Genomic DNA, 27,827 nt, shown 5'->3' with positions numbered 1-27,827 from the left:
AAAATGACAAACCATCTCTACAGGCTCGCATCTGGTTACACAATAAACACACCACCTCTGTGTACAACAGAAATTATATTTTTTGCAAACGGTATTTATTCACATCGTGGATGATACATATTAAAACAAAACAAAAAATAACAAATCAACAAACACCAGATTCTATGCTGAATCGACAAACACCAGATTCCACGAGGGTGCCCTTCGACAGCCTCGGTTGGCGAGACTTTGAACGGCACCAAGAGGCCTACGCTAGTGAACAGCAGCACTGTTCAGCAAGCCCCTAATTGTGGGAGGACCAGGTCTACAGGCTCCTGCATTACAATCAGTGAATTGCAATATTGGTAATAGAAATTAAAAAGGCTTTAAAAATTAACAAAAGTCATAACAATTCACTGCTGCATCTATAAACTCAAACCCAGTTTAGCCCCAAAACTTCAAGCGTATGCACCGAGGCGAGTGGGGGTGAAATGGACGTTATATGGTGATAGGTTGTTGTGGTAGACGGTTTTAGAGCATTACTGGCATGTCTAATTCATCAGACCCGATATGCACCGTCCGCCAAATACACTCAACGACGACTGGTTGGCTATCTGTGGTCACCTCGTAACCGGTGGGCAGAGGCTTGATGGGGGAAGGAGGCAATCTTCTAAGCGTCGAGCTGTGGTCGGGCGAGTCTTCCACTCCGTGCGCTGTTCAAACACAGAAGCGCTGGATAATTAGAACCGAACGCTTGTGACTGCTTTCCGAGTAAAATGTTGGCTCTGGCAAAACCACGTTTTTTCCCAGCTGGTTTTCTGTTGGGCACGCCTGGCAGGTCGCTTACTTTGGCAGATGCCGCTGCATCTGCCAGTCAGTTAGCACAATTGTTTGGCGGGGTTGGCTGCAGTGTAGATACAAATATAACATACCACTGTCACATATGAAGCAAATTATAGTATTGACTGGTAGAGCCCAGTGGATATACACCAAAGCAATCTACAATATTCCCAAGCCAATAAATAAGATCGTAACGAGGAATTGATTAATTTATCAACGTGATTTGCAACATGCACATGCATTAGCAAGTACTGTAATGATTAATATACCTCTTTAAAGGATTATTTTTCAACCTTTTCCCAAGTAGCGTAATCAAGTTTTTGACATTCAAAAGAATTAAGCTACAGTTAACAAACGTGCTTTTGCCAGAAAAAACAGTGACATTCCAGTTCCCAAACACAACAGCTATCATTCCTTATATTATTTAAATCTGCCAAATTATTTTGATATAATTGAAATACTCAAAATGCATATCGCATAAAATATATTATTATTTACTCGTATCTTTTAATGCAGTAATGCACTATATATTAAGGCATAGCCACTGCACCAAGGTGCCTTATCAAGAGGTCTTTTCACAAATCAACTGGTCACCGAAGGCCACTGGAATGATACAAAATAAGAAACCAATAACACGGCTACCAAACACACAAGCAGCGGCTCTGTCACTAGCTACACTGAGCTGGGCTTCAACACAAGGCGTACGGCGGGATAGACTTATAAACGGGTACCTCTGGAATACCTGCACAGAGAGTATCTTGTTAACATTGCGGGCTGCTCACATCGACGCGAGCGATGCACAAGGCTTGCTGCTCGTGGTGGGGGGGCCAAGCAAATTATTCATTTACCGGGGTGACTACAGTTGCCAGGCCGAGTCGTAAGGAAAATCAAAACGCATTTGAGCAGGACACACAGCTGCATCAGGATCATCATTAGCATCATCATCAACAACAATGTCTCAGTGGTGACACACAGTGTTGGTGAGCAACTGCTCCCCTAGCAGTGGAAAATTGTTCACAAACGGGTCATTCAGGGCAAGACAAATGGCGCCGGGTCAGGAGTTGAAAATCATAACTGACAAAAGACTGCCACTGGGGAGTAATGCAGAAGTGTTCACAGCTAGGTGAATAAAATTGAAACTTGGATTGGTCACTGCTATAGGAATAAGGCACTTCCACCACTGATTGAATACTTGACCATTATCCAACTGAGTGGTGCTGTTGGTAAAGTGATCAACAATTTGAAGGTCATGATTCCTGTCATGTCGATTTAGCTCATTATTTTTCCAGAATCAGTCAAATAAGTACTACTTTGTGGGAAGTCAACAGGAGGTGCCCTATAATGAGAATGGCCACTGCCATGATGTGGAAATTCTAATGCTGGCCAAGGGCTGCCAACAGAACAGTGCCCCGCAATACTCACTTGAGCATGTAGACACATTGACTCTATATTATAACCAAGCAGGGAGTGTGAGCCAAGCACACCGCAAATGTATGCAAAATCTATGCCAGGAAATGAGCAGCACGCCATGAAAACATGTCAGGCCTGAATGATGCTACGTTTGTTCACAATAACATCAACTGCTGTAAGGATTAAAACAAACGCACACAACGTAACAGTTAGCAATGTTGTGTAAAACACAACTTCTTCATCGTGCAATCACTTGAGATGCCTCATCACTACAATGCTGACTTTTTGTGAAGTTAAATTAAAATACATGGGTCGACACTGAGGATGGCCAGATATGCAAGTATGTTCACTTGCATGGAATTTCTAAAGAGTATTTTCAAGATTTAAATGGAAATTGCAACAGATGTGAACATCACTGTTTTGACAGCTTGGGTGATGGGATTTTTTATTTGCACGAATTACATATTAACCTAAGAGTTAAAAGTGGCGTTTTGACTTTTATACTTAAGAGTAAAATGTGTCAATCTCAACATTTTGAGAACTTGGGTTAAAATACAGCCAAGATGGCCACATTTAAATTACGTGAATCACAATCACAAGATCCTGAATTCAAATGCCGGTCAAGGGTTGACTCGAGCCATCATCCCCCCTACGGTTGATCAAATTCGTACTTTGCATAAAGTCACTACTAGTCATGCCATGGTGACATATGGCAATGTGGCATTCCCACTGCTGGCCAAGTGCCACCAATACAATTAAGCATCACCACATACTCGCTTTCCTTTCTAGTTGTGATTAAGTGTCCTGCTGCTCATAATTACCCGGGGTCTTCATGTCTGATTTCCAGCAGATGGTAACATTTAAAAAGAGATCTCATGGGTGTCCTAAAATAGCTGACCCACCAAAAACCCTTGTTGTGAGATACCTCAGTGGTCAGTCCATTAACTGCCAGAAACAATCAGAATCAGGTGTATAAAAACAAAATTATATGTTGAATTAATTTCAGCATTGCAGGACTCAACTGTAGACCCCCCAAGACTCACTCTCAAGTGGAAGACAGTGTTCTCTGGTGGCTCGAGCCTTTAGCTCTTCAGCATCCATGCTGAACGTGGCATGTAATGTAACAGTAAAACGGGTTGTGATGCAACCGGACAAGAGTCAGTGTTGGGTGACTTAATTATTTTCCAGTTTCTGATAAACAATTATTCGGATTTTCAGACAGAATGTAATGATATACAGCAAAAGCTATGTTATTCAGCACTTTGCCAATCGGAATGCTCTATTAACCGGCGTCTGTCATAGAAGGCAATACAAATCTTCCTTCACGTATCTGGAAAAATCCTGACAGCCAACTGGCATCTTGCCGTGCACTTATCGTAGATCTGTCGTTTACAGAAGCTTCATGTGGCTGCCAAGTGGTGGCGCTAGTGGAGCGGCAGTCTGTACAGACAGTACTGTACCATGGTATACTGTACTCTAAACGGCCCCACTGCTTCTCTACAATCAACGTAGAATAAATTCTAGATTTGAAGCTTTTGTGACTGCAAGGATTAATACTCTTAGTTTTTACGGGAAAGTCACGTAGGTAAAAAATGAAATAAAAATTAATAAAAATAAAATAAAACGTAGAATGCTCTACAACTGACTGGCGAGTACCTCTGTAAAATAGTATTTTCTTATATCATGGTTAAAATGTAGGCTTAGTTTTTTTCTTTAAAAGTTGCATGTGCTTGGAAAATGTGAACCATAAATATAACTCTTCTTGGTTCTTTCGGTAAAGTCACGTAGAAGGGAAATAATAAAATAATAAAAATAAAACATAATAAAATAATTATCACGACGTTTCGGCCACAACGCAAGCAGCCGTCCCCCTCAGGTGAAGAACAGGTCTGTCGGAAAGACAGCGTCTGAATGAACCTCGTCGTGAGAATTATTTTATGTTTTATTTTTATTATTTTATTATTTCCCTTCTACGTGACTTTACCGAAATAACCAAGAAGATGAATCCCTGCAGTCATGATAGCTTTAAATCGAAACATAACTATAACTGTCAGATAATTGGCAAAAATGTTATTAACGGGCACCCTCCATTCCCCCATGGATGTCAGATAACAGAGCTTTTGCTGTACTTTGCAATAAAACATAATAATGTAGTTTATTTTATGATAAAACCATGCAAACAGAATTATGAATGTGGCTATGTTGTGTAATCTTGTTGTCTGATCTTGTCCTCGCATCAACTCAAGCTGCTGACAAGATAATTTCACCTAATATAATTTTTGGAATTATTTCCTAGTATTCAATAAATGAAATCATAGAAAATAATCAATCGGTACATGCAAAATTATTGAAAACCGAATACACACCAAAAACAAAGCAATGTGGGATTACTCGTACCTTTGGTGATCTGATTACAGTAAAGGTTCTAGCCGTGATGCTGGTACAGTTCACCTAACTAGGCAGAGTTACCTGGGTTTATTGCCATCGTTAAAGTCAGGGGGGACTGATAAGAGAAAATAGACAAAGCCATTGTAGGCACATTTTTACATATGTGTGCTATTACAAATCGTTATTTCAAACATTTTAAGATTTCAATGATAATTTTAAATTATGTTGGGCCAACAAAGCAACAAGATAGTGTAATGCTCTGTAGCTGGCAGTGTGCAAACAAAACTGCACTGTAAACATTTTGGTGGTTACAGAAAAGTGCAACATACTGCAACGTTACTGGACAGAAACAAAAACAAATAAGAGCAAGAAGAAAATATAAAAACACAAACACTGATGCAAACACACACACACAACACTCAACACTGATTGGGGAGTGCAGAAGGGAGGCAATACTTTGAGTGATGTTTTTTTAGAAATGGATGACACAGGAGGGGCATGACAGGTACCTAGAATCTTCAAACCCTCTAGACAAGTCTAGCTTGTGCCACGGCAGGCCTGATACGCTCCCTCTGTGCTTCACCTTCAGGAGAGACCACAGGCAGAAAGTTGGCTTCCCACACAGGTAGTCATCACTGGCATGTAAGCAGCAGCTGGACCACCAATTGCTCGCTGTCAAATCTTCCGGCGCACAAAAAAAATCAGAGGCAGGGTGCATTGAAGCCAGGACCTTTGTAAATATGAATGGCTCAGTGGAATAAATCGCACCCAAGTTTAAATGTTTACTTGGTCAAAACGCTGATTAATGCTTCGGTTACACTTTGCAAAGCCAGTCGTTTCTTTATTTAAAAAAAAGTGTCACCAATTTTTATTTTCCTTTTTCCCCATTCTTAAGAAACTGCGTGGAAAAAATACAAATTAAGCAAAAATAAACATGAGTAAAGCAAAAAGATGAAAAGCACTCACCCTGCCGGCGGTCTGGGAGAGCTACTCAGACCACTGTCTAATTGGGGTGAGTGTCACCTTCAGGGGCGGCCTCCGTCTCCTCCTCACTCCCGTTAACACACACTCTCTTGGCGTCGGACGGAACGTCGCTGTTGCTTGGCACACCGGCACTCTCGCTGTGGGGCCTCTTCTTGCCCGCGTCCCTGAGCTCCCCCCCAGAGCTCTCCGTCTCTGCGAGATGCAAACAAAACACAAACCTCCATCAGCCGACGTCATGCATTCACACGCTTATAAGGGGAGCGTGTAATGGTCGCTCAACGGGGAGTGTTGTCCTGCTCAAAATAAGGCATTTGGGGTTTCGTGGATCATGCAAAAACCGAAAACTGTGTGGCTTGTGAAGTGGCCGGTAAACAGGGGTAAGGCAAGTAGGCTAATGACCCATCTGTATAAAAGGGACTCTGATGTACTTTGGTTTCCTCCCACATATAACAATATTAATTCATTCTTATGCTGATGATCCATGCATCATCTTTGTGCATGGAAGAACTAAAGTTCAAATTTACTTATTTAAGCAGGTGAAAGGGATCAGGATATTCTATTTACAGCGTTTTATACACTATACATGCAACAAGCAAGAACAAACATTGATTCGTGAAATGTAATTTAAACTTGTAACTGAACCGTGGAAGGGGTGTATAATGACACCTCCACAAATTACTTTTGAAATTTGCCAAACATCCAATTGAAGGCACCTTCTGCAATAGATGTAATACTTGGTGAGCCTTTTCTGAATAATAAAATGTTAGCATGTGGTCCACTAACCATGTAGAGGTGACAAACGCAAGTGGATTAGGCATACATGCTGTAAATATATCTATTGGCAAGTTATTGATGTAAGATACAAGTGTAGGGCTGTTACAGAGGGGCTGTTTGTGTGGGGCTGTTTGCATAGGGGCTAACGGATAACAAACACAGTGGGCGGGGACTCCGTGAGCACACGGGGTGGTGCCCGCAACGACGTCCGCACTGGACGGCGTGAGGGGGGTTTCGATCCTCTAGGGGGGTATAAAAAGGGATGAGCCAGAGAGCTCGGGGCTCAGTCTTAGGGTAGTTAAGGGAAGACAGAAGACCGGCCAGATAGGCCCTGGACTCCCCCTGGGACGCCGCCCTTGTAAGGGCAGCGCAGGCTGGAGCCAGTGGCGTGGTCCCGGAACCAGAGTTAGATCTCTGGGATTCCGGGTACCGTAGCCCGACTAACCAGTGTCGGGCCAGATAGCCTCCCCTAGCCCGTTAGCGGAGGACTCGGCTAGGAAGGCTAGCTAGGGGTGAATTCCCAGTTGTACGGGTGAGGGGGCCGATACATCCCTCCAGTGCTGTAAGACATTGTGCAAATAAATACGTGTGCCTTACCACGTTGTCCACGCGTCTTGAAGAGTATTACATCTGGCGTCAGAAGAACTAAGACCATGGACACGCGCCAATCAGCTCGAGCCAGGGAACAGCAAACGGAAGACGCCGCCGAAATTGTCGAGCCCGAGATGGCTCAACAGGACAACGTGCAGCCGGGGCCGGACGCGTTCTTACCGGAGCGTCGCCATGAAGAGGAGCAGCGGACAGACGACCTGAGACTGGCTCACGAGAGGCTGGCTGAACTGCTCTACGCCGCTGCCGCTACGCTGGAGAACATCACACGGCTGGGGGCTGGTGGTCCACCGCGGGGCGAGGGGAGCCGGCGTCCGGAGCGCCTTCCCGCCATTTCTGAAGATTCAAATTTTGAATTTCCCGCCATCGACGCGGCGACCGCTAGGGGCGTGGCCAACCTTAACCTGGGGTCCAACATCGGCCGCGCTGGGGCTGCCGCATCAACGACGGAGGAGGGCGCGTCATCAAGGCTGCGACAGGCGATGCCATCTGCCGTTCGCGCCGAGACACAGCCGAGTCGGGGAGACAGCAGCCCACGGGACTCCACGGCAACCGCTGCGCTGCACCAAAGGCTGCCCCCGCTTAAAGAATTCGTGGGCGCAGAGGGCGACTGGGGCGGCTTCCAAAGACGCTTCCTCGCCCACCAAGAAATGGCCAAATGGACAGACGCTGAAGCTCTCAGCGCCCTGCCGGCGCTCCTGGACGGCGACGCGCTTGCCGCCCTAACATCGGCGCCGAAGGAAAGGCGCTCTACGCTGCCGATGGCGCTGCAGCTGCTGGCCGGAGTCTACGGGCCTTCCGCGGAGTGTAGACAGCAGTTCTACGACCGCCAGCGGGGCGCGAAGGAGTCGCCGCTGGCTTACAGAACAAGCCTCCTGGCATTGGCCAAGACAGCTTTTCCTCGCATGGACGAGGACGGGGTCGACGCCATGGTAACTGAAAAAATCCTCCTGCTAGCAGACGACCTGGACATCGCCGTCGTGGCACAGGAGGATTCTGAGATGACTTCTCTACAAGCGGCGCGACTCCTCCACGCCAACTTGCTGTCGCAGCGGCGGAAGGCCAGCAGGGCAGCGGCTGGGCGTGCGGTGGCGGCAGCCACCCTTCCGGCGGAGGAGGTCTTCGCCGTCAACCATCGTCGGCAGCAGGGGACGGGAGCGCGGCCGGCCCGGGATGGGTCGAGCCGCTTCGACCGTCCGTCATCGCCGCCGCCGCTTCCGCGCTGCTTCAACTGCGGCGTCCGGGGCCATGTCGCCTCGGGGTGCCGCTCTCCCCGACAGCGTGGGACGACGCCTCGCCAGGACACCGGGCCTCCTCCTCCTCCCAAGCTCCATCAGCATGATCCGGCGAGTCGCGACACCACACATGTTTGGCCAACACACACACCTGTCGCACACTCTCGCATCGCAACAAATGGGGGGACGACGTTGCATCGCGACGGGCCGGCGCGTACCACTGTGGGGACTCGAATCGAGCCCGGGCAGTGGTCCGCGTTGGCCCATCGCGTTGTGGCCGCATCGTCAGGGTCGTCGGCCGTCGTGGGACTTATTGACGGGGTTGAGGTACGCATCCTGGTTGACACGGGGGCATCGGCGACCATTATTTCCGAATTGATTTACAACATTTTGCCTGTCCAAAGCCGTCCCTTACTACCAGTTAATGTCCCATTCTATGCGGCGAATGGGGGCTCCCTTGGTATTATTGGACAAATTCGAGCGCAAATTTGTATTGGGGATATCAAATTATCAGGCCCGATTTTTGTCTCCTCCTCACTGGCGGTTCCGTGCCTGCTGGGGACAGACTTCTTGGGAAAAATGCCGATCCGTATTTTGATAGACCAGGGATGTATTGAGCTCCCGTCGGGACGGCGCATGGCGTTTTTACCCTCCCCTTCGGTGATTCGGACGGCGTTCGTAACCATACCAGCGTCCGTCGTTGAAACCGTTCGTGTGCCGCCGGGGGCTCAGATGTTAGTACCGCTAAAACTTCGTCGGCCCTTCGCAGAGGGTATGGGGGCCCACGGGATCTTGTTGGGACCGTCTAGGGCCGGGGTTAGTGGACCGCAGTTGATCCCGGCCCTGACCGTTGTGAGGGGAGATGGGGACCCTTTCATCGCGGTCCTCAATGTGGGATCGCAACCTGTTGTGGTTCCTCGAGGGACGGTGCTTGCGCACGCGACACCAATGCCCTGCGAGGAACCGGTTGCGAATCACGTCGGCACCGACACCCGACTGCACCCACATTCGGACAGCGATGACGGGTGGCTCGACGCGCTTTGTGCGGGATCGACGGACCTGTCAAATTCAGAGCGCCAACAGCTTAGATCGCTACTGCAGGAATTTTCCGACGTTTTCAGTCGGAATAAATACGATTTGGGTTGTACTCATCTGCTGCGTCACCATATTGACACGGGTGACAGCGCGCCAATTCGCCAAAATCCGTTTCGGTTGAGTCCCGCCGAAAAGGACCATGTCAAATTGGCTGTTGATGACATGTTAGCCGCCGACATTATTTCTCCCTCTACCAGCCCTTGGGGAGCGCCGATCGTCCTGGTTAAAAAGCAGGACGGCTCGTTGCGGTTTTGCGTTGATTTTCGGCGCCTTAACAAAATTTCGGTTGCCGACGCATACCCGCTCCCACGGATGGACGAATCGCTGGACGCCTTGGCGGGAGCGCGATTCTTCTCCACGCTGGATTTACTTTCGGGATTCTGGCAGCTTCCTCTGGATGATGAATCGAAACCTAAAACTGCTTTCCGTACACCGCACGGCCTGTTCCAATTCAACCGGTTGCCGATGGGCTTACACTCAGCGCCGGCAACCTTCCAACGTTTGATGGAATTGGTTTTGGCTGGATTGCAATGGGAGTCGTGCCTGATTTATTTGGATGATGTTATTGTCTTCGCTAAAACTTTTGACGAACATCTCCAGAGGTTGCGGGCGGTTTTCCTAAAGATGCGGGCTGCTAATTTGAAGTTCAAACCCCAAAAGTGTAATTTGTTACGCGATTCCGTGCGTTATTTGGGGCACATCGTAGGGCGCTCGGGTATTGCTACCGATCCCGCCAAAACGCAGTGTGTCAGCTCCTGGCCAACTCCCACCACGGTGGGAGAGGTTAGGAGTTTCGTCGGCTTCGCGTCATATTACAGACGGTTCGTCGCCGACTTTGCAACAATTGCAAAACCCCTACACGCATTAACATCTAAGGGGGTCCGGTTCCACTGGGGTCAAGAGGAGGAGGCTGCTTTTTGCTCCCTTCGGGACGCCTTGGTAAAAGCTCCTCCCTTGATCTACCCTGATTTTTCAAAGCCGTTCCTGCTCGACACCAATGCGAGCAACACGGGTATTGGGGGCGTGCTTTCCCAGGTGGTTGACGGCGTCGAACGGGTGGTTGCGTACGGCAGTCGGGTGTTGTCTCAAGCAGAGCAAAGATATTGTGTTACCCGCAGAGAACTGTTGGCAATTGTCTATTTCATCCAACAGTATCGCCCATATCTGTACGGTCGGCGTTTCACCGTCCGCACAGATCATGCGGCACTGCAGTACGCCCTGCGAGTTCAACAGCCATCGGGACAATTGTCCCGTTGGTTGGAGATCCTCCAGGATTTTAATTTTGCCACCACATACCGTAAGGGCGTCCGCCACACCAACGCGGACGCTCTGTCGCGTATGCCAACCACCTCGGAATGCGCGTGCCTCCTGGGGTCGGGACGTTGCAAACCAGCAGGGGACGGGTCGGTTCCGGCCCTTGCGGCTGCCGCCGACGGCGGGACAGTTGTTCTGAGTTCCATTGAACAACAAGGGAAAGATTCCCTGTTGGGTTTGCACATCCAGGAATGGGGGCGCCTCCAGATGGAGGATACCTCCCTCCTCGCGTTGCGTCGTCGCGCCGGGGAGGCAGGGCGGGGATCGGGTGATGCCGACGCATGGGAAATACACGCGGGGTTGCTGTTGCACTGGGACGGGAAATCCCACCGACACCGGCTGGTGGTCCCTTCGGGCTTACGGGGTAGGGTGGTGTGGGCTGCTCATGAGCGCCTCCTCCACCTGGGTACCCAAAAGACCCTCGCCTTGCTCCAACGTGATTTCTTTTGGCAAGGAATGACAAGGGATGTCCCTGATCTGTTGGCTTCATGCCCGAGGTGTGCACAGCGGAAACCACCAGCGCGAGAATCTAACCCGCCCTTGCAGTCTATCAGGGTCTCCAGAGTAAACGAACTGGTCGCGCTGGATATTCTGGGCCCATTCCCCGCCACCCCTAGGGGAAACAGATACTTGTTAACCGGGGTCGAGTATTTTACGCGCTGGCCTATGGCCTGGCCCCTGGCCAATCAGTCGGCAGCAGCCATCGTCGACGCCTTTGTCCAAGGCTATGTCATGGACAAAGGTGCCCCGGAACGGCTGCTGACCGACCAGGGTAGAAATTTTTCCGGGAAACTCCTCCAGCAGGTTTGTGAGCTCCTGGGAACGAAAAAGATTCGTACTTCCCCCTATCACCCGCAAACTGACGGGATGGTCGAGCGTCTGCATCGCACCATCTCGTCTATGTTATCACAGCAGGTTTCGGACTCACAGACGGATTGGGACTTGAAAATCCAAGGGGTCTTGGCAGCATACCGATTGGCCCCCCATGCTGCAACGGGATTTTCGCCATTCTTCCTCATGTACGGACGCGACCCTGACCCACCCATTCGGGCGCAGCTGCAGATCCCCACACCACTAGGAAAAACTAAATTAATTGACCATGTCAAATTTAACCTTGAAAAATTGACGGAGGCACGGGATGCTGCCATGTTAAATTCGGAGCAGCGTCAAAAAGCTAACGAGCGCCTTAGACTGGGTCGCGCGCACGTGCTGCAGTGGAAGCCGGGGGACAGAGCATGGCTGCACTGCCCCCAGGTACCGCTCGCAACATCCCCTAAACTGGCGCGGCCGTGGAGGGGGCCCGTGGAGGTGGTCGAGGTTCTGCGGCCTCAGTGTGTTCGCATCAAATGGGGGAAGCGCCGGTGGTTTGTGCACCCCTCGAGGCTAAAACCATTCGTTGCGGTGCGAGGCCCCGCTCCACACACGCATGGCCAAACATGTGGGGGGTCGGCCGACTCAGGTGGTCCGTCCTCACTGCCCTCGCCTGACGTGTCGCCGGCTGTCCCACCCACAGGTGCACCGGGACTGACGAGCTCGCACCCACCTACTGCTGCGAGGGACGCCGAGGGTCTCGCGACGTCAGACGCGGACTCTATACAAGGCGAACAACCGCCACCGGCGGGTTCGCCACCCGGGATTGCCCCGTGTGACGGGCCTGCAGCAAGGACGCGCGCAAAAATGCGCAGACTCTTATAATGCATTGGACGAACATTTTTTTTCTTCTTCTCCCTTACGTACGGTTGCGGGGTGTTGCGTCGGTGGGGAACTCCTACCACATTTTTCTTGTTGTGTTGCATGCGTGCTGGGAGTTCCCTGCAAAACCTGTATATATACGTCGCTCTTACGGTATTCGTATTTATTCAGGGGGGGTGCGTCGGATTGTTCCCTTCGGGGTTGTGGGTTTTGTTGTTGTCATTGTTGTTGTTGTTGTCGTTGTTACTGTTGGTTCCTTCATGTTAGCGTTAAAAACGTTTTTTTTAAGGCACACGCGGGGATCCAGGGGTTAAATAACCTTTATTGAAAGTTGTTGCAGCCGGGACGGCTGCGAGCTGTACAGGGGGGGGTGATGTAGGGCTGTTACAGAGGGGCTGTTTGTGTGGGGCTGTTTGCATAGGGGCTAACGGATAACAAACACAGTGGGCGGGGACTCCGTGAGCACACGGGGTGGTGCCCGCAACGACGTCCGCACTGGACGGCGTGAGGGGGGTTTCGATCCTCTAGGGGGGTATAAAAAGGGATGAGCCAGAGAGCTCGGGGCTCAGTCTTAGGGTAGTTAAGGGAAGACAGAAGACCGGCCAGATAGGCCCTGGACTCCCCCTGGGACGCCGCCCTTGTAAGGGCAGCGCAGGCTGGAGCCAGTGGCGTGGTCCCGGAACCAGAGTTAGATCTCTGGGATTCCGGGTACCGTAGCCCGACTAACCAGTGTCGGGCCAGATAGCCTCCCCTAGCCCGTTAGCGGAGGACTCGGCTAGGAAGGCTAGCTAGGGGTGAATTCCCAGTTGTACGGGTGAGGGGGCCGATACATCCCTCCAGTGCTGTAAGACATTGTGCAAATAAATACGTGTGCCTTACCACGTTGTCCACGCGTCTTGAAGAGTATTACACAAGTATCACCATAACATAGTCCACGAGTGTATACAATAACTATTTGGCGATGCAGAAGTGGAAACTTGTGAGCTCAAATAAACGAATGGGGGTTGTTCAATTGAGCCCATCACCCATATGAGGTGATTCAAATTAATATCACTTTGTTGGAAGTCAACAGTAAACTTTCCATGGGGGTTACGGCCACCAATAAGGGAATTAGGAATTTCCTGATAATTGGTTCCATATGCTTATTAAGAGCAAGGAGTGTAATTTACAACAAATGAGTGCTTCTGTCTCCATAATATAATTCTGAAGGTGTAGTCCAGTCTCATTGCCTCCCTCATTCAGCAATATGGGAGTGCTCATCTCCACTGGCAGGGATGACAAGGGGTAGACCAAGTACCAGGCACTATTCACCTATAACCAAGTTTGGCACCCGGCATTCATGCCACTTATGATAAGCGAATGTAAAAGCACCTTTATCCTTGGAGCTCTCCTCCTTTTCTTTCTCCGTGGGTTCTTCTGTCAGCAGGTTCTCACTCCCCTTCTGTTGCTCCGGCTCGCTCTCTTTGCTCTCCTCCTCTTTGATGCTGCTGCCGCCACCGCCTTCCTTCATGCTGGCACTCTCCTCCTTGACACTGCCCTCCTTACTACTGTGCTCCTTACTGCTGCCATCCTTGCCCCTCTCGCTGCCACTGCCTCGCTCCCTACTGTGCTCGTGTTCCTCCTCCCTGCTGCTGCGATCACGATCCTTGTCCTTGCTCCCGTGATCTTCTTCCCTGCTGCTGCGCTCCTTGTCCCTGCTGCTGCGCTCCTTGTCCCTGCTGCTGCGCTCCTTGTCCCTGCTGCTGCGCTCCTTGTCCCTGCTGCTGCGCTCCTTGTCCCTGCTGCTGCGCTCCTTGTCCTTGCTGCTGCGCTCCTTGTCCCTGCTGCGCTCGTGATCTTTTTCCCTGCTGCTGTGCTCGCGATCCTTGTCCTTGCTGCGCAAGTCGACGTCGCGCGATGACCGTTCCCGGCTACGCGAGCGCCGCTTGCGGTCACGGCTACGCGAGCGCTTCTTGTCATCATTGCGGCTGCTCCGCCGGTCCTTGCTCCTGCAGGACGTGCACGCACACAATCACACACACGTTCCCCTGTTTAGTGTACAGGCTGCGTGTTGTTCGTTAGCACCTATTAAGATGAGTACTGCACGAGGGGATGTTCTAGCTAGAAACACATTACCCAAATCAGACTTTTGGCGAGCCATCGAACAGAGACGGTCACTGTATCGCGCGTTTTCAGATGCGCTTCTGTGGCCGTCTGGAACGCTCTTCCTTCCGATATTATAAAGCCACTGGAGCCATGCACTTTTAAATCTAAAACTGCTTTTTGTGCTCCGTTTGTTGTCCTTCCCCCCCCATACCTCCAATTAGCATGGTTGGCTATGTATGGCGCAAAATAATTTAAACATACACACTTATATTAGACTTAAAACACGCCCGTATGTACGAGTCACCGATAGTGACCTTGAAAATTATCTTGAATTTAGCAAACTTTTTTTTATAAATTAACCAAACAAATTCAGATTTTATAATTGGGATCAGCACCTCCTGAAACAAACTTTTAGTGAATAAAACCAAAACGCGTATTTATTTTCAGAAACGTTACAGGTCACACAACCTAAGATTATGATTTTCAGATTTTTGTTTATTTTATCCATTTCGAGTTAGCCATTAAAAAGTTCTAAATGAACACATTGCCTGCACCAACATTTTGGGGGGGCAAACAAAAACCGAGAAACTTATGATTGTTCTCAATCTTCTCCAGGTAAATGCAAGATTTGGTTTCATCTTGTCTCAATCAGTCTTGTTCATCTGAATGATCTTTCTATTTCGAGTCAGTCTATGTGAATGAAGAGCAGCGGTCGTCACCTGCTGCGCCGGCGGTCGCGGTCGCGGCTGCGTGAACGCCGATTTTCCCCGGAGCGTGCAGATCGCTTGTCACGCGAGCGGCTGCGGCGGCCCCGCGACCGACTCCGCCGCCGCCGGTCCTTGTCCCTCTGCAATGGAGGCGGTGTTGTGGCGGACGACACGAGCGAAAGATGAGGAACGTGACGAGAGCAGCACGCGAGCCGTGAAGAACGCTCTTCAAACATGCTGCACGGAAGCCTAGGTTCCACTCGGCAGCTTTGTTAACGCCGCTTTGCAACACAGATACACATTATTGAACCATTACGGTCAAAGCACATGAAAACGACACTGGCAAACAAATCTCCAGCCTCCCTTCATGTCTGGGCAGCCCGGTCCATGACGCTCCCCTAAATGCAACAGATTATTTGGCGATACTGCACTGGCAGTGTTGTAAAAAACACAAATAACAAAAAAAAACTCAATGCATATGTCAATTAAGCAGGCGAACTAGGTAAGAATTTGCAACCAGCTTAGGGGACATGGAACACAAAATCAAGCACCTTACAAAAATAAAGGTTTACGAAAAAAAACGTTAAAATCTAAGGTGTTCTTTATCTTCATAACAATGTATTTTATTTATATTAACAAGTAGGAACTGTAACTTCCTTTGGATGTGACTCTCCATCTCTCCCATCCAGCAAAACTTTTATCTGACCATCTCTCTCTACCTTTCTCTTACCTTCTCTACAATGTATATCCAAATTTATCTCGATTTCTCGCTTTGTCCGTTTCTCTATTCCCATTTTCCCACTTCTAGCTCTCCCTCCCTCTTTATTCTTATCGTCCCTCGACTCTATCTCATCCAATTGAACCCCCCCACCCCATCTCTCTCCCTGTTTCTCTCACCTCTCACTCTCCTCATTCCCACCTCTCCCTTTCCCGTTTCAATCTCACTTGCCTCTTCCCAATCCTCCCACTGTCGCATTTCCTCGCTCTCATCTTTCCTCTGTTTCCCACCCTTTCACCCTCTGCCTGTACCTCCTTTCCATCTCTCCCTCTGACTACCTCTCTCACCTCCCTCTTTCACCTCCCTCTCTCCTCTCTGGTATGTGCACGGGATACACATCTGGGGTGGTGGAAGGTGGGTGAGGTTAGCGTGATGTCAGCATGCAGGAACCCGGCTCAACCGTGTGGGATGTGCGCGACATCACCATGCAGATGAGCACGGTGACATCACCATCGTGCAAATACTTGGGCACGCGATGAATCCAACTATGGATTCAGACATAAAACTTTTTCTAACATGGTTCATTATTTCCAACTTTTAATACTATATTAGAAAAAAGTTTTGCTGGCTAGGTTCCTGCCTGAATTTCTGGCTCGCACATGACCAAATGCGCATGCGGTGGTGATATCACCGCGCACATCCGCATGATGTCACCCACATCCCACAGTGATGGGTCCAGTCATATGCACTGACATCAGGCCTCCTCCCCAACCCACCTTCCACCAAGGCCATGTATACCATGCAAATGCGAAAAAGGACAGAGAGAGAGAAGTGAGGGATGGAGATAAGAGGGATGTGAGGGAGGAAGATAGAGAAGGGAGGGATATAGAAGGAAGAATCAGAATATGTATTTATACTGGAGAAATCCAATGGGTTATAAAGCTCTTTTTCACAGATATCCAGTATTTTCAAAGATGTCCAGAAGATACCGAGAGGAATGGAGAGAGGGGAAGGGAGAGAGTCAAAGGGTGTGAAACAAAAATGGAAGAGTAATATGTAAAAAAGTAGAGCGAGGGAAAGCGACAGTGGGATTATTAGGGAGAAGATATATTTAGATGGGAATGGGAGTGGTAGGAATAATGAGAAAAAAAGGGTGAGAGAAACAGGGAGAGAGATAGGGGGAGGGAAGTAGGTGAGATACAGTGAAGGGAGAAGAATACAGAGGGAGAGTAATAGGGGACAGAGGAATAGAGAAACAAGTGACAAAGTGAGACATTGGGATATATTTGGATATACAGCACCGATTAGGCAAGAAAAAGGTGGATAGGGTTAATTTTATTCAGCTGGGAGGGACAGATGGTCATGTCCCTTAAATAGCTTCTTATTAACCACTATGTAGTGCCCACACATGACCTGAGGAAAGTGTTTGTCACGTGGAAATAAACTAAATATTTAGTCCACAGGACCTGAAACAAGGTAACTTCAGCAGAAAAACAAGTTTAACAGGATGGTCAATTGTGCAGTCATTGATGACCAGATGATACCAATCAGATAATTACCATTGCAAACCCTCAGGATATCTGTGGTGTTGGTTCAGTGCTCAGACAAGGCCATTTCGAGCCTCCAAAACGACCTGACCACCATGTCCCCAGCCACCATGTCTCACCTCGCGCTCCTTCTCACGCTCCTTCTCCTTCTTCTCCTCCTCCTCGCGCCTCCGCTTCTCCCTCTCCTCACGTTCCTTCTCCCGCTTCTCCTTCTCCTCGCGCTCCTTCTCGCGCTCCTTCTCGCGTTCCTTCTCACGCTCTTTCTCGCGCTCCTCACGCTCCTTTTTCAGCTTCTCCTCGCGCTCCTTCTCTGGCTCTTCATACTTCTTGCGGAGCTTCTCCTGCATTTAGGAGAGAAGCGTGCGAGTGTGTCCATACAGGTGTGATACATTGGCTCATGCTAACGCACAACTGATTTATGCTTGTTTATCCAGGAAAGCTTCACCAATTCTCAACATCCTTCAAGTTTTCGCAGTAGGGAGTGTTGCTATACGTACTCCCAATTGAGTACTTTGCAGGTAATCCTTTAGCATTGGGATGTTTGGCCAACACCAGTTACATTGTGTGTTTTAGAGGGGAAACTCAAGACCCTGAAGCAAACCCAAAGAACAGTGAGAACATAAACTGACAAGCACACAACGGACCCTGAATTCGGAATCAAACCCAGGTTCTTCTTGCAATGCACACGTTACCACTGTGCCAACCTGCTGCTCAAAATGTGGGGGTGGATGTCGTTCATAAAGGGGCCCCAATAATAGACCATAAAAAAAGGAGTCGATATATATTTCAGTCAATGAACAGACTTAATTGATGAATCATCAACTCTAAAAATAAATCTCCCCCCCAATGTTAGAACAAATTTAACAGAACATATGGTGCATTTGTTTACAAAACATATGGCATACAAACTATGGAGAGATGTTTTTATCGCCCTTTGTGTTGTGTACAACCATTTGAGTTATGTCTGCATTGGCATATTTGTTTTGTAGGGTGCAAACAAGAAAGGGCTGCATACCCGCATCTCCTCGATAGTGCTTTTGATCTTGGCATAGCCCATGTGTTGCTTGCCCATGAGGTGGTCGTCGATACGCGACTGTGGGTCGCCCACGATGAGGAATGCGCCGCACACCTCGCACACCTCCATCTGCTTCTCCTGCGCCGCAAATGTCTCGATCGTCTGTGTGGAAACCAAACCCAAGTGTGCCCATCAGCTCCGAACGCTTCTGCGAGCCTCAACGACTCATGTAGGCAGGGTCCTAAAGTGGACATTTGTTGCGGATTGGCAGGCCAAAATTCGTGAATATGTGTGAAGAACACTTAAACTCAACAGGTAACCTGTAGCATTAGCTCTATATTTGAGATGGGCCAACCCTATGAAGGATCATGGCTCACAACCTTCGGGGACACATACCGTGGCACTGATTGTACAATGAAAACTGGCCCATTCCTAGGCCTAGTCTGACTGCCAGAGGGTTTTCCACCTCCCTCCAGGCTGGCAAAGGGCCTCGCCAGGAAGGGAGTCTGGGCCTGAAGGCAAGAGGGTCACTCACAGAGGCGGTGGCACGTAGTTGGTCACGCTCATCCTTGATTTGCTCCACAAGTTTCATCATGCCCTGGGCCTCCTCCACGCGTCCCTCACAGCCCATCTGCTCTATCTGTAAACACCACAGACACAAGTTGGAGGAAGAGGCATTTGTCAGTCGTTGAGTTCCTAGAATTAGGTATTTGCGGCTATTTGTCATTGCGTTAAAGGTCCTTAATCGGTGCGTTTCAAAACTGTCGGCCAAACTGTTTTCCCGGTCATGTTACATGGCCCCATTTATCCTTCTTCATACAATTTATTGCCATAGAGCAATTAAATGTACATATTATCTAGATAAAGAAAATGTTCAATGTATGTAGTCTGTTCTGCTATAACACAATAGTTGTGTTCCTGAAAAACACTGTTATTGAATGATTGTGTTGTAATAAATAATATAGGGTAAAGGACAATCCGCGATAACACGCGAGGTGTGTATTCAGGCTGAACAAAGGTTGAGACGCGTGGCTACCATCTAGAAGCATCCAGCAGCATCCGAATGCCTTGAGTGATGCTACACCGAGGCAGCCGTACAACTGCTGGTTCCTATTTTCGAGGCGTAGTTCTGTTCACTCAATCGCGTTTTATTCAATTTTTATTATGAAAACACGTGGTATTATAGAACAGACTGTAAATATGTATCAGTTTAACACGTAGGCTTTGGTGACCAATATTATTCATAATAAAGGTTTTTGGGTTAGATCGCGTTATTTCTAAATGTCGCAACCCTCCGCCTAACGTGCACATCACACAGTAATTTATAAATGTATGCAGCAGCTGAATCGAGCATGCCAAGGTCAAATATGTATCACACTTAAAATAACCATGCCAAGTACAGCTGTCTACCTCACCGTTTTACTGTTACATGAACCACATAGCTCACACAGGTCAATTAGCCGTCACAGTCAACTGTTTATCACATTGTCACCCTTCAACTTTACTCGGCAGAGGCAAATTAATTGTCACTTTCAAATGTGCATATCTGACAGTTAAATCAATTGCCACATGCAACTGTCCCATTTGACGTTAAACTGTAAACACAAAGCAAAACGTAGAGCGACAATACTGCTACGTTGCAGCTTACGTCGTCCAGCAGCTCCTCAATGCGCTCCGTCAGGACTTTGATCTTCTCGTCATTCTTGGTCATGGAGGCTCCTCCGGGCTGAGATAAGAAACATGTAAGGTTGTTAAAATCGTTTTGTCCGTGACCGGTAACCCGCAAGAGAAAATACATAATAAAGATATTTAGGGTGAGATCACGTAAATATAAATGCGTCGTTAAACCTGCCACCACAAACAGATACCAGTTTACAATCTAGCAACCCATTAACAAAAGTCATCATGAGAAGTCAACCCGAGTCTGTAAGATCCCACTAACAAAAACTTTTTCGCACACAGGTTATAAATTAACATAATGCTGAACGTTCATCAATAATACTGCCTTAAAAAAAAATCGTGAATATTTGTTGTGCTTGTGCCCCACTGCCAACAAACACTGCAGCCCCATATATTGTTTTAACAGAAATTGATAGCTCTTTGGTAATTCAATGCTTGGTAAGTTAAGGTAGGTATTTTTACTTGAGCTAATAAAACCCATAAACACTCTGTGGATATTATAATGAGTTTTCACATTTGTAAGAAGAAAATAGTAGTTTACTTGGAATGAGGAGTTTCCCCAATGGCTAAGGGACTACCAGAACAAAAGCATTTGAACTCTCAACCTCCGGATTGAAATCTGCTGGATCTATCGCCGAGCCACATGGCAGGGGTGTTCAGTGCTTATTTGTAATGTGTGTATGTGCACATCTGGCTGTGTTTGCTGTCTGTAGTATGTGTGTGTGTGAGGGAGCAGCCCCTTACATTGCTAACCATCGGCCCCCCGGTCTGCGCAAGTGCCAGCCGCGCGTGACCCCTTCGTATGCGGCGCTCCACGTCGGCCATGATGCTTTGCAGGTAGCGCAGGAAGTCCTGCTCATAGCCCATGCGCATGAAGCGAGAGCTCTTCTCGTACCTGTATGCACACACAACACATGCATTCCCCTCTTAACCTCGTAGACCAAAAGAATAAAGTGATGTTCATATGAACATTGCGCACAAGGTGAATGGTGTGGCTAGCACTGTGTCTAACCACATGTCTCCCATTTGCTATTTGCACGTCTATTTAAAGCTGAGAACCTATGGTTAAGCCAAGGAAAGGTTCAGATACTACGTGGCTAGAAAAAAAACAAGTCTTCATGAATGTAACAGTGCATAAGCAATGACTGCTCAGTGTATGTGCAAAATCACGCACACACAACTGCACATGTCAATGCATGCCGACTACATTTGTTCTGGCATATTCTTTTATTTTGCTTTTGAATCCCAAAATCTGGTCGAAGGCTTTTGCTCCTTTTCCACTCTTATAGAAGGCAATAGTATCAACTTAATTATCATTATCAGGCATGTCATCATTTTCACTCAAATGACATTACACTAAATGGTCATTGCTCTATTGACTCCAGGCTAAAGATAATGAACTCACTCATGACCAGGATTGAGTTGGATGTACTGCCTGGCCATATACATCTGTCACACTCTTATGAAGTCAGGGATGTATAGATCAGTTGAACTAGCAGTAAAGATCCAAGAATGACACATTAAAAACTCAGCTGGGGTAAACAAACATTCTGCTGAAGCAGGTAAGATGACGGAGGGAAGTTACATTGTGGGAAGTCAACAATGGATGTAACTTAAGGATAGAGATGAGTGCCACAACAACATGGAATTTCAATCAGTGACTGGAAGGATAATGGAGATGTGCAATGCCAAATATTCCTGATAAATTAAAACTTGGTACATATTTCTTCACGTTTTGATGATTATGCATGTCATCACACAAAAGTGGGAACATTTTAACATTATACTTATTAATATATACTGTGCAACTTTGGCTGCAAACATTAATATTTAAAGCACGAAACTATAAATTGACACTTTCTAAGCCTAAAATTTGATACACAGAAGAACTGCGATATATAAATCCATGCATTCTATATTTTGCCAGTTTATGTTGCCCAATGTGATGCTCGCTGACCCACTTTCCAAGCGAAGGCTGCCAATACTAGTGCTGGCCATGGATCCATCAACACACCGCAAAAACAGCAATATGTTGTTGGTAGAATAGCATGTGTGCATGCGAAACTCACAATTTTTTTAGATTCTCATCATGGATTTTGTCACATGGACCTGCAACACAAGCATAACAACTATTACAAACACCGGTATTGCACATGTGACATTTCACAGCATCAGACTTATAACTTTTTAAACAGTGCAATATTCGTACTTTTTAAACATTGCAATATTCGTTTTTAACAGCCTTTAAATGAAGATGAAGTATATCCATGCTCAGCTGAGCATTTGGGTAGCACTTATCAGGTAAATTTACATTCACAGCAAGGATTTGGAAAGCTTCAATGTGGTGACTTTCATATGTAAAAAATATCTAAATATCTCTCGACTCTAAACAATTGTGCTGTCCTAAATTCAAATGGAAACCCTGTAGCAGCAATTGAACACAGTCAAACAGTGGAGACAACTACCTCCACAGGATGAGCAAATCTTGACTTCCCACAAAGCAGTACTCAGCCAGATATGATCATGATCCAAAGGATTATTCAAGTGTTATTTTACAAAACAAAGAGAGCACCAAATGGGTTCAGGTTTTACCTTGTTTAAACAAACAATAATGGGTTACATTGATCAAGAAGGTTCACCGATGAGACAGTTTAAATATTCTTTCCACGTAATTTTGCAATTTATTTTTAAAATAAAACATCAACATCTCATTTTATCTGGAAACCACCGGGTTGAGTGCATTTCATCTCCCTGCAAGGTAGGTTTCAACTCTTGAACTTACCTAAATCAGCTCGAGTGTTCACGAAGAGCTCTGCTGGGCAGTACTCAACCAGATAGTGCTTGCAAACCTGAAAACAATCCAAGTGTAACAATTACAATAAACATGGGTGTCTAAACGCAACCATATCTGAAGACTGTAAAAAACAATGGTACCATAAGGCAGTCATTGGCAAATGAGAAAAGATCATTATGAGCCTGGATTTCCATCAGGAACAGGGTATCGATAGCTAGTAAGAGTGTCTATATTAAACTGTACTAGGCCTAGTAGCGCATGTGTGCAACATATGAACCTTATGGCGTGACCCCGGGCTCCAGAATAAATGGTAGTCAAAATCGTAATTATTTAATGGCGACTCCGTCCCACCGCAAACATAAACGCCGCAACCCACCTGGTGCGGATCATTCTGTTGTCAAGTCGTCCAAGCGCAGCGAGGACGAATGCGCAGAAAGAAACATAACTTTGAAACTTTGATTAGCGCATCGTGTTGAGCTCGTCGAGAGGAATAGATTGCCGTATCGTTCGCCTTCAACAGACATAAAATGACGTCGCAACGCAGTTTATGCGAGAGCCGGGGGCTTATGGGACCCCGGGGTCCCGCCATAAGGTTCATATACGGCCAGGGTGGAGGTAGGCCTCGGCAAGGTAAGGTAATTTACCCTTTTTACCGGCTAAAAGGTAAAGATGTCGACATGCCAAGGGGTAAGGTAAAGGGTAGGATAATGGTAGCTCGGAAGAATTACCCGGTAGGGTAAAGGAAGCGCGAAGTATTACCCGGTAAATACGGTGCCTTGTTTACCGCTAAAAGCTCCGTGGCGCAGTCCGTGGCCTCCATTTAATAAGTAATATTAAACAAAAAACTTTTTTTAAAACACGCTTTTATGAAATGTACGAGTAATGCAAAACTCCACGACTCCAGGAAGTGGCCCCGAAGCTTGCCATGAAGGGGCCGTGGCCAATTACAGCCAACGTCAGTTGAGCGTGGACAATTAGAGCCAAGCCGAAACATAACATATAAAAAAGATTGTTTAAAAATATATTTTTTTAATGATAGAATATAGTGTTGTCATCAGTATGACATAAGTATACCAAGTTTGCAGTCGATACCACATTGGGAAGTGGGTTAAAATTTAGTTACAAGATTTGAGGATACGACAATGACAAGCGTGTAAAATTGGAATCATGGAGAGTATTCTATATGAATAAAGCGCTCTACCTAGCATTTACCGTTTTAAACCTTTGTCATGTGTAGTACCCCAGTAAGTACCCTGTAATCGGGTAATTTGTATGGGGTAAGGGTAAAAGGTAGGGTAAAGGTAGGCTCATTGCTTTTTACCTGCTATCTTACCTGCTAAAGGGTAAAAGGTAAGGGTAGAGTGATTGTATTGTGGTAATGTAAAAGGTAGGGTAAAGGTAGGCTCGTTGTTTTTACCTTTTAATTTTTACCTTACCTTGCCGAGGCCTAGGTGGAGGGTAAGTGGGGGATATGCGTAACGTCACCATGCACAAACCCTGACCAACAGCGGGATGTAGGTGACATCACGCAAATGTGCGCGATACCCTGATCTGCGCACATGTGTTCTAATCCTGTATACGGTGGTATGAAACATTTGTAATTGCCCCCCACTATTGGTGTGGGAGAGCTGGTGGAGAGTTTAAGCTGCTTTAATAGCACACCGCAGCTCGATTCCCGGCTATGGCTAAGAGCAGTGGGCGAATGAGATTTGGACCGGGTTAGGGCTGCCACCTTTTTACCACTGCAGTGACCAACACAATTAATCATGATCGAATAACCTACATGACGTACACGGGGAAGGAGACTTTCAATCCAGCTAGGGATCGACAGAGATAATGTTAAATTACAAGTTCGAACTTGATGTTAGACTTTTATTTAACTTGACATGTTTCACGCTTAATATCTTCGGATCTACGAAGCCTAACGATCTGAAATTTTCTACTCATCTTACGTGACAATTCACGATTTCATTCAAAAACCGGTCCAGATTCCAATCGTGGCATCATTCGTGTTTTTTACTTTTTTTTAATAATACTCATATCCCCCTTTTTTAAATCATGAACGGTCGCGCCTCGCTACGAGGGCAAACGTCCTTTTCATATATTGAATTTGTTCATTCAAGCAACCCACTTTTATTCACACATCAAATTTCATTAGCTGCATCTGATTATCTATATATATAAAATCGCGAATCTGTTTGTCTGTGTGTGTGTGTCGCCGGACCATACGCAGTTTCAATGGACGGCGGTTGCCCCTGGCAATGGGCAGCGACGCCTTCGCCGCTTTAATTGTACGGCGGTTGCCCCTGGCAACGGGTAGCGATGCCTTCGCCGCGGGGTGGACGCCATTTTTAATTACCATTAAAAATAGGCGCACGCATTAACACGCGACTCTGAGGTAAATTCATCAAAGTTTCACGTCCTCTTCACTCCCCCCCCACCACAATGTGTGCAATTACTATTATAGGGTCGGTAGATTATAAAATTATAGCGATTAGACAGTATTATTGTAGCGCGGGGGGGGGGGGGGGGGAACGGCACCCGTACCCAGCCTCAGCCGGGTGGGAAAATCAGGCGAGGCCGGAGGCTCTGCACGGTGCTAGGCCTCGACACCCACCACGCGACTCTGAGGTAAATTCATCAAAGTTTCACGTCCTCTACAGAGTGGTGAGGGAGGGAGAACGGTGAGGGAGGGAGAGTGGTGAGGGAGGGAGAGTGGTGAGGGAGGGAGATAGGTGAGGGAGGGAGAGTGGTGAGGGAGGGAGAGTGGTGAGGGAGGGAGAGTGGTGAGGGAGGGAGAGTGCTGAGGGAGGGAGAGTGCTGAGGGAGGGAGAGTGGTGAGGGAGGGAGAGTGGTGAGGGAGGGAGAGTGGTGAGGGAGGGAGAGTGGTGAGGGAGGGAGAGTGCTGAGGGAGGGAGAATGGTGAGGGAGGGAGAGTGCTGAGGGAGGGAGAGTGGTGAGGGAGGGAGGGTGGTGAGGGAGGGAGAGTGCTGAGGGAGGGAGAGTGGTGTGGGAGGGAGAGTGCTGAGGGAGGGACTCAGCCTCAAAACGAGTAACTGGTGTGGCGTATTAACATCGCCACTGGGGAGACAAAGGCGGCCGGGCGTGGTGGATACAAGTCCCGGGCGAAGCCGGGTAGTACAGCTAGTGCAATATAAAAAAAACCCTACATTTTTAATTGTGGGTCACTTGAACAAGGTGAAAAAACATCCAATGCTCATTTTGAAGCCAGGCCGCTAGTCCAGTTGTTGTCTGACGATTTTGATGGTGCAGACTTGGAAGTAACGCCAAATCATGAACATCGGGAAAAAAACTATTTTAGATGTTGTGTCTGCCAAAATAGAAGGGTTACAGTTTGGAGTTTATTTGGTTATCTGCAAAAATGACCATTTAGGATTGTGAATGTTGCGAGTCACGTAAACCCATCCCAATAGATGAGGACACACAACGAAAAACTTTGACATATTGAAGGCACTATGAAGCTAGATAATCGACATCATTGAATCGTTACATTGACAACACGTATAAGCTTACATACATGAATACTTTCACAGTATACGCATGCCTTGCAAGTTTACAGGCACGCGCAGTCATACAAATTCCATGTTATATACATATTTACTTTTAATACGTGCGCACACGTTCACAGACGACCATAGTATATTAACATATTTCCCAGTGTACCTCATCTCTTCTATCGCTACTACCATGGTAACTGTTCTCGCAAACGTCAACGATTCCACGCCAAATGTTGAGGACTACTCGGTCTACCCGTTTCGTCATCCAGTGGTTGAACCACTAAACTGCCGCAACGCACCTTTCTTCTGTCTCTTCCCTCGCACCGCTACACTCTTTGGATTCCATGCTAATCGCCTGTTCCCCGAGCTATTAAAACTTTGCTCAATAAAAAAAAAACCGCATCGACCCTGAGTATACCCGCTAATGGTGCCGTTTGGCGTCACATTCCCCACTGATGGAAGCGTCACAGCCGCCGACGCGCAGCTCGGGAGCTCCTCGGCACTTCGCCACGCGAAGCCGCGTGGCGACTCGAGGCGCCCCCCAGCCGCTCGACACCAACAACCACCCCGCCGCCACGGCTCTACCACGCGCAGGAGACACGGCGCGTCCGCCAGGAGCGACTCCGCAGCGGGGCGCGAGGACCACGCCGACCTCTCTCCGCGAGCTCCCTCGGCGGCGGGGCGAGGCCTGGCCCAGGCCTGGCCACCGCCGCACGCGTGCAGCAGCAGCAGCGAACAAACACGCGGGAATCTCAAGCGCCGCATTGCTCCTCACCCTCTCGTCGTCCCAGTGGACATCGCAGCGCTTCTCGTTGGGGGCGAGGTTTCTGTCTCGCCCCATTAGCTCATCCAAGAGCTGCGCGTTGGACAGCATCGCGAAGACGGCAGCGGCGGCGAGGCCCAGGCGATAGCGAAATGGCGGCTGCGAGGATCCGGTTCCCCTAGCGGGTGAGAAGGATCCGGTTCCCCATGCGGCTCCGTAAATCTGCAGGATCCGGCCCCCCCCCCCCCACCGTGGGCGTAACGGGCGACGGTTTGGGCCATTGCCCTTTCACAGCACACAGAGTCCCAGAGAGCTCCATTGACGGGTTCCAGAGCTGAACCCGCACACACAAACTGCCTCCGGGGTCTGACTTAAGAATGAAATCCGAAAACTATTTTTGCGCGCTTTTTAAGGAGCCCAAAACGCAATAATGTGACGTTTTCTGATTTTAAACAACGACCCAGGACGTGAATCACGCCCCTGCCGATGCTCCCTACGAGTCGTCAGTACGCGGCAGGGGGGGGCGTCAGCTACTGTGACTATTTCAGCAGCGAAAAATCCACGCAAAACCACAGCGGGGCGTCGTTACAACGACCACCGGCGCCGCCCACGGGCTGCTGGAGGCTGGAGCGGTGGTGGTCGCTGAGCGCCTCCTCATGACCCGACTGGGATTCCTCCTG

At 48.1% G+C, this 27,827-nt stretch overlaps 2 protein-coding genes across 2 annotated transcripts in view; both read right to left on the bottom strand.

The window, feature by feature from the left end:
* Positions 1 to 4,714, bottom strand: part of LOC133347730 (serine/threonine-protein kinase fray2-like) — a 29,317-nt gene extending 24,603 nt beyond the window's left edge. The window contains exon 1 of the mRNA XM_061560257.1: positions 4,699 to 4,714. Within this exon, the coding sequence (XP_061416241.1) occupies positions 4,699 to 4,714 (16 nt within the window). The remainder of the gene's footprint in view (positions 1 to 4,698) is intronic.
* On the bottom strand, positions 74 to 27,343 carry LUC7L3 (LUC7 like 3 pre-mRNA splicing factor). Its single transcript, XM_061554773.1, has 12 exons — positions 27,160 to 27,343; positions 22,855 to 22,921; positions 22,142 to 22,181; positions 20,817 to 20,967; positions 20,041 to 20,118; positions 18,928 to 19,032; positions 18,393 to 18,554; positions 17,497 to 17,718; positions 15,125 to 15,252; positions 13,692 to 14,308; positions 5,584 to 5,793; positions 74 to 692 (listed from the first exon to the last, which is right to left on the bottom strand). The coding sequence occupies exons 1-11, from the start codon at positions 27,256 to 27,258 to the stop codon at positions 5,621 to 5,623; spliced, it is 1,842 nt and encodes a 613-aa protein (XP_061410757.1). The 5' UTR covers positions 27,259 to 27,343; the 3' UTR covers positions 74 to 692; positions 5,584 to 5,620.
* Between the last annotated feature and the right edge of the window lie 484 nt (positions 27,344 to 27,827).

The sequence above is a fragment of the Lethenteron reissneri genome, chromosome 3 (genome assembly GCF_015708825.2).
Source record: "Lethenteron reissneri isolate LAM-NWPU_2019-01 chromosome 3, ASM1570882v1, whole genome shotgun sequence".
Classification (NCBI taxonomy): domain Eukaryota; kingdom Metazoa; phylum Chordata; class Hyperoartia; order Petromyzontiformes; family Petromyzontidae; genus Lethenteron; species Lethenteron reissneri.
This window is presented reverse-complemented; position numbering and strand designations above follow the sequence as displayed.

Bases quoted from the DNA above. Each gene is read 5' to 3' on its own strand.
- LUC7L3 (XM_061554773.1), bottom strand. From the start codon at position 27,258: ATGCTGTCCAACGCGCAGCTCTTGGATGAGCTAATGGGGCGAGACAGA. The intron at 20,968-22,141 runs GTGAGTTTCGCA...GTGTGCATACAG, and splicing joins GATGAGAATCTAAAAAAATT to GTACGAGAAGAGCTCTCGCT. The intron at 5,794-13,691 runs GTGCTTTTACAT...TGCATCTCGCAG, and splicing joins GGAGAGCTCCAAGGATAAAG to AGACGGAGAGCTCTGGGGGG.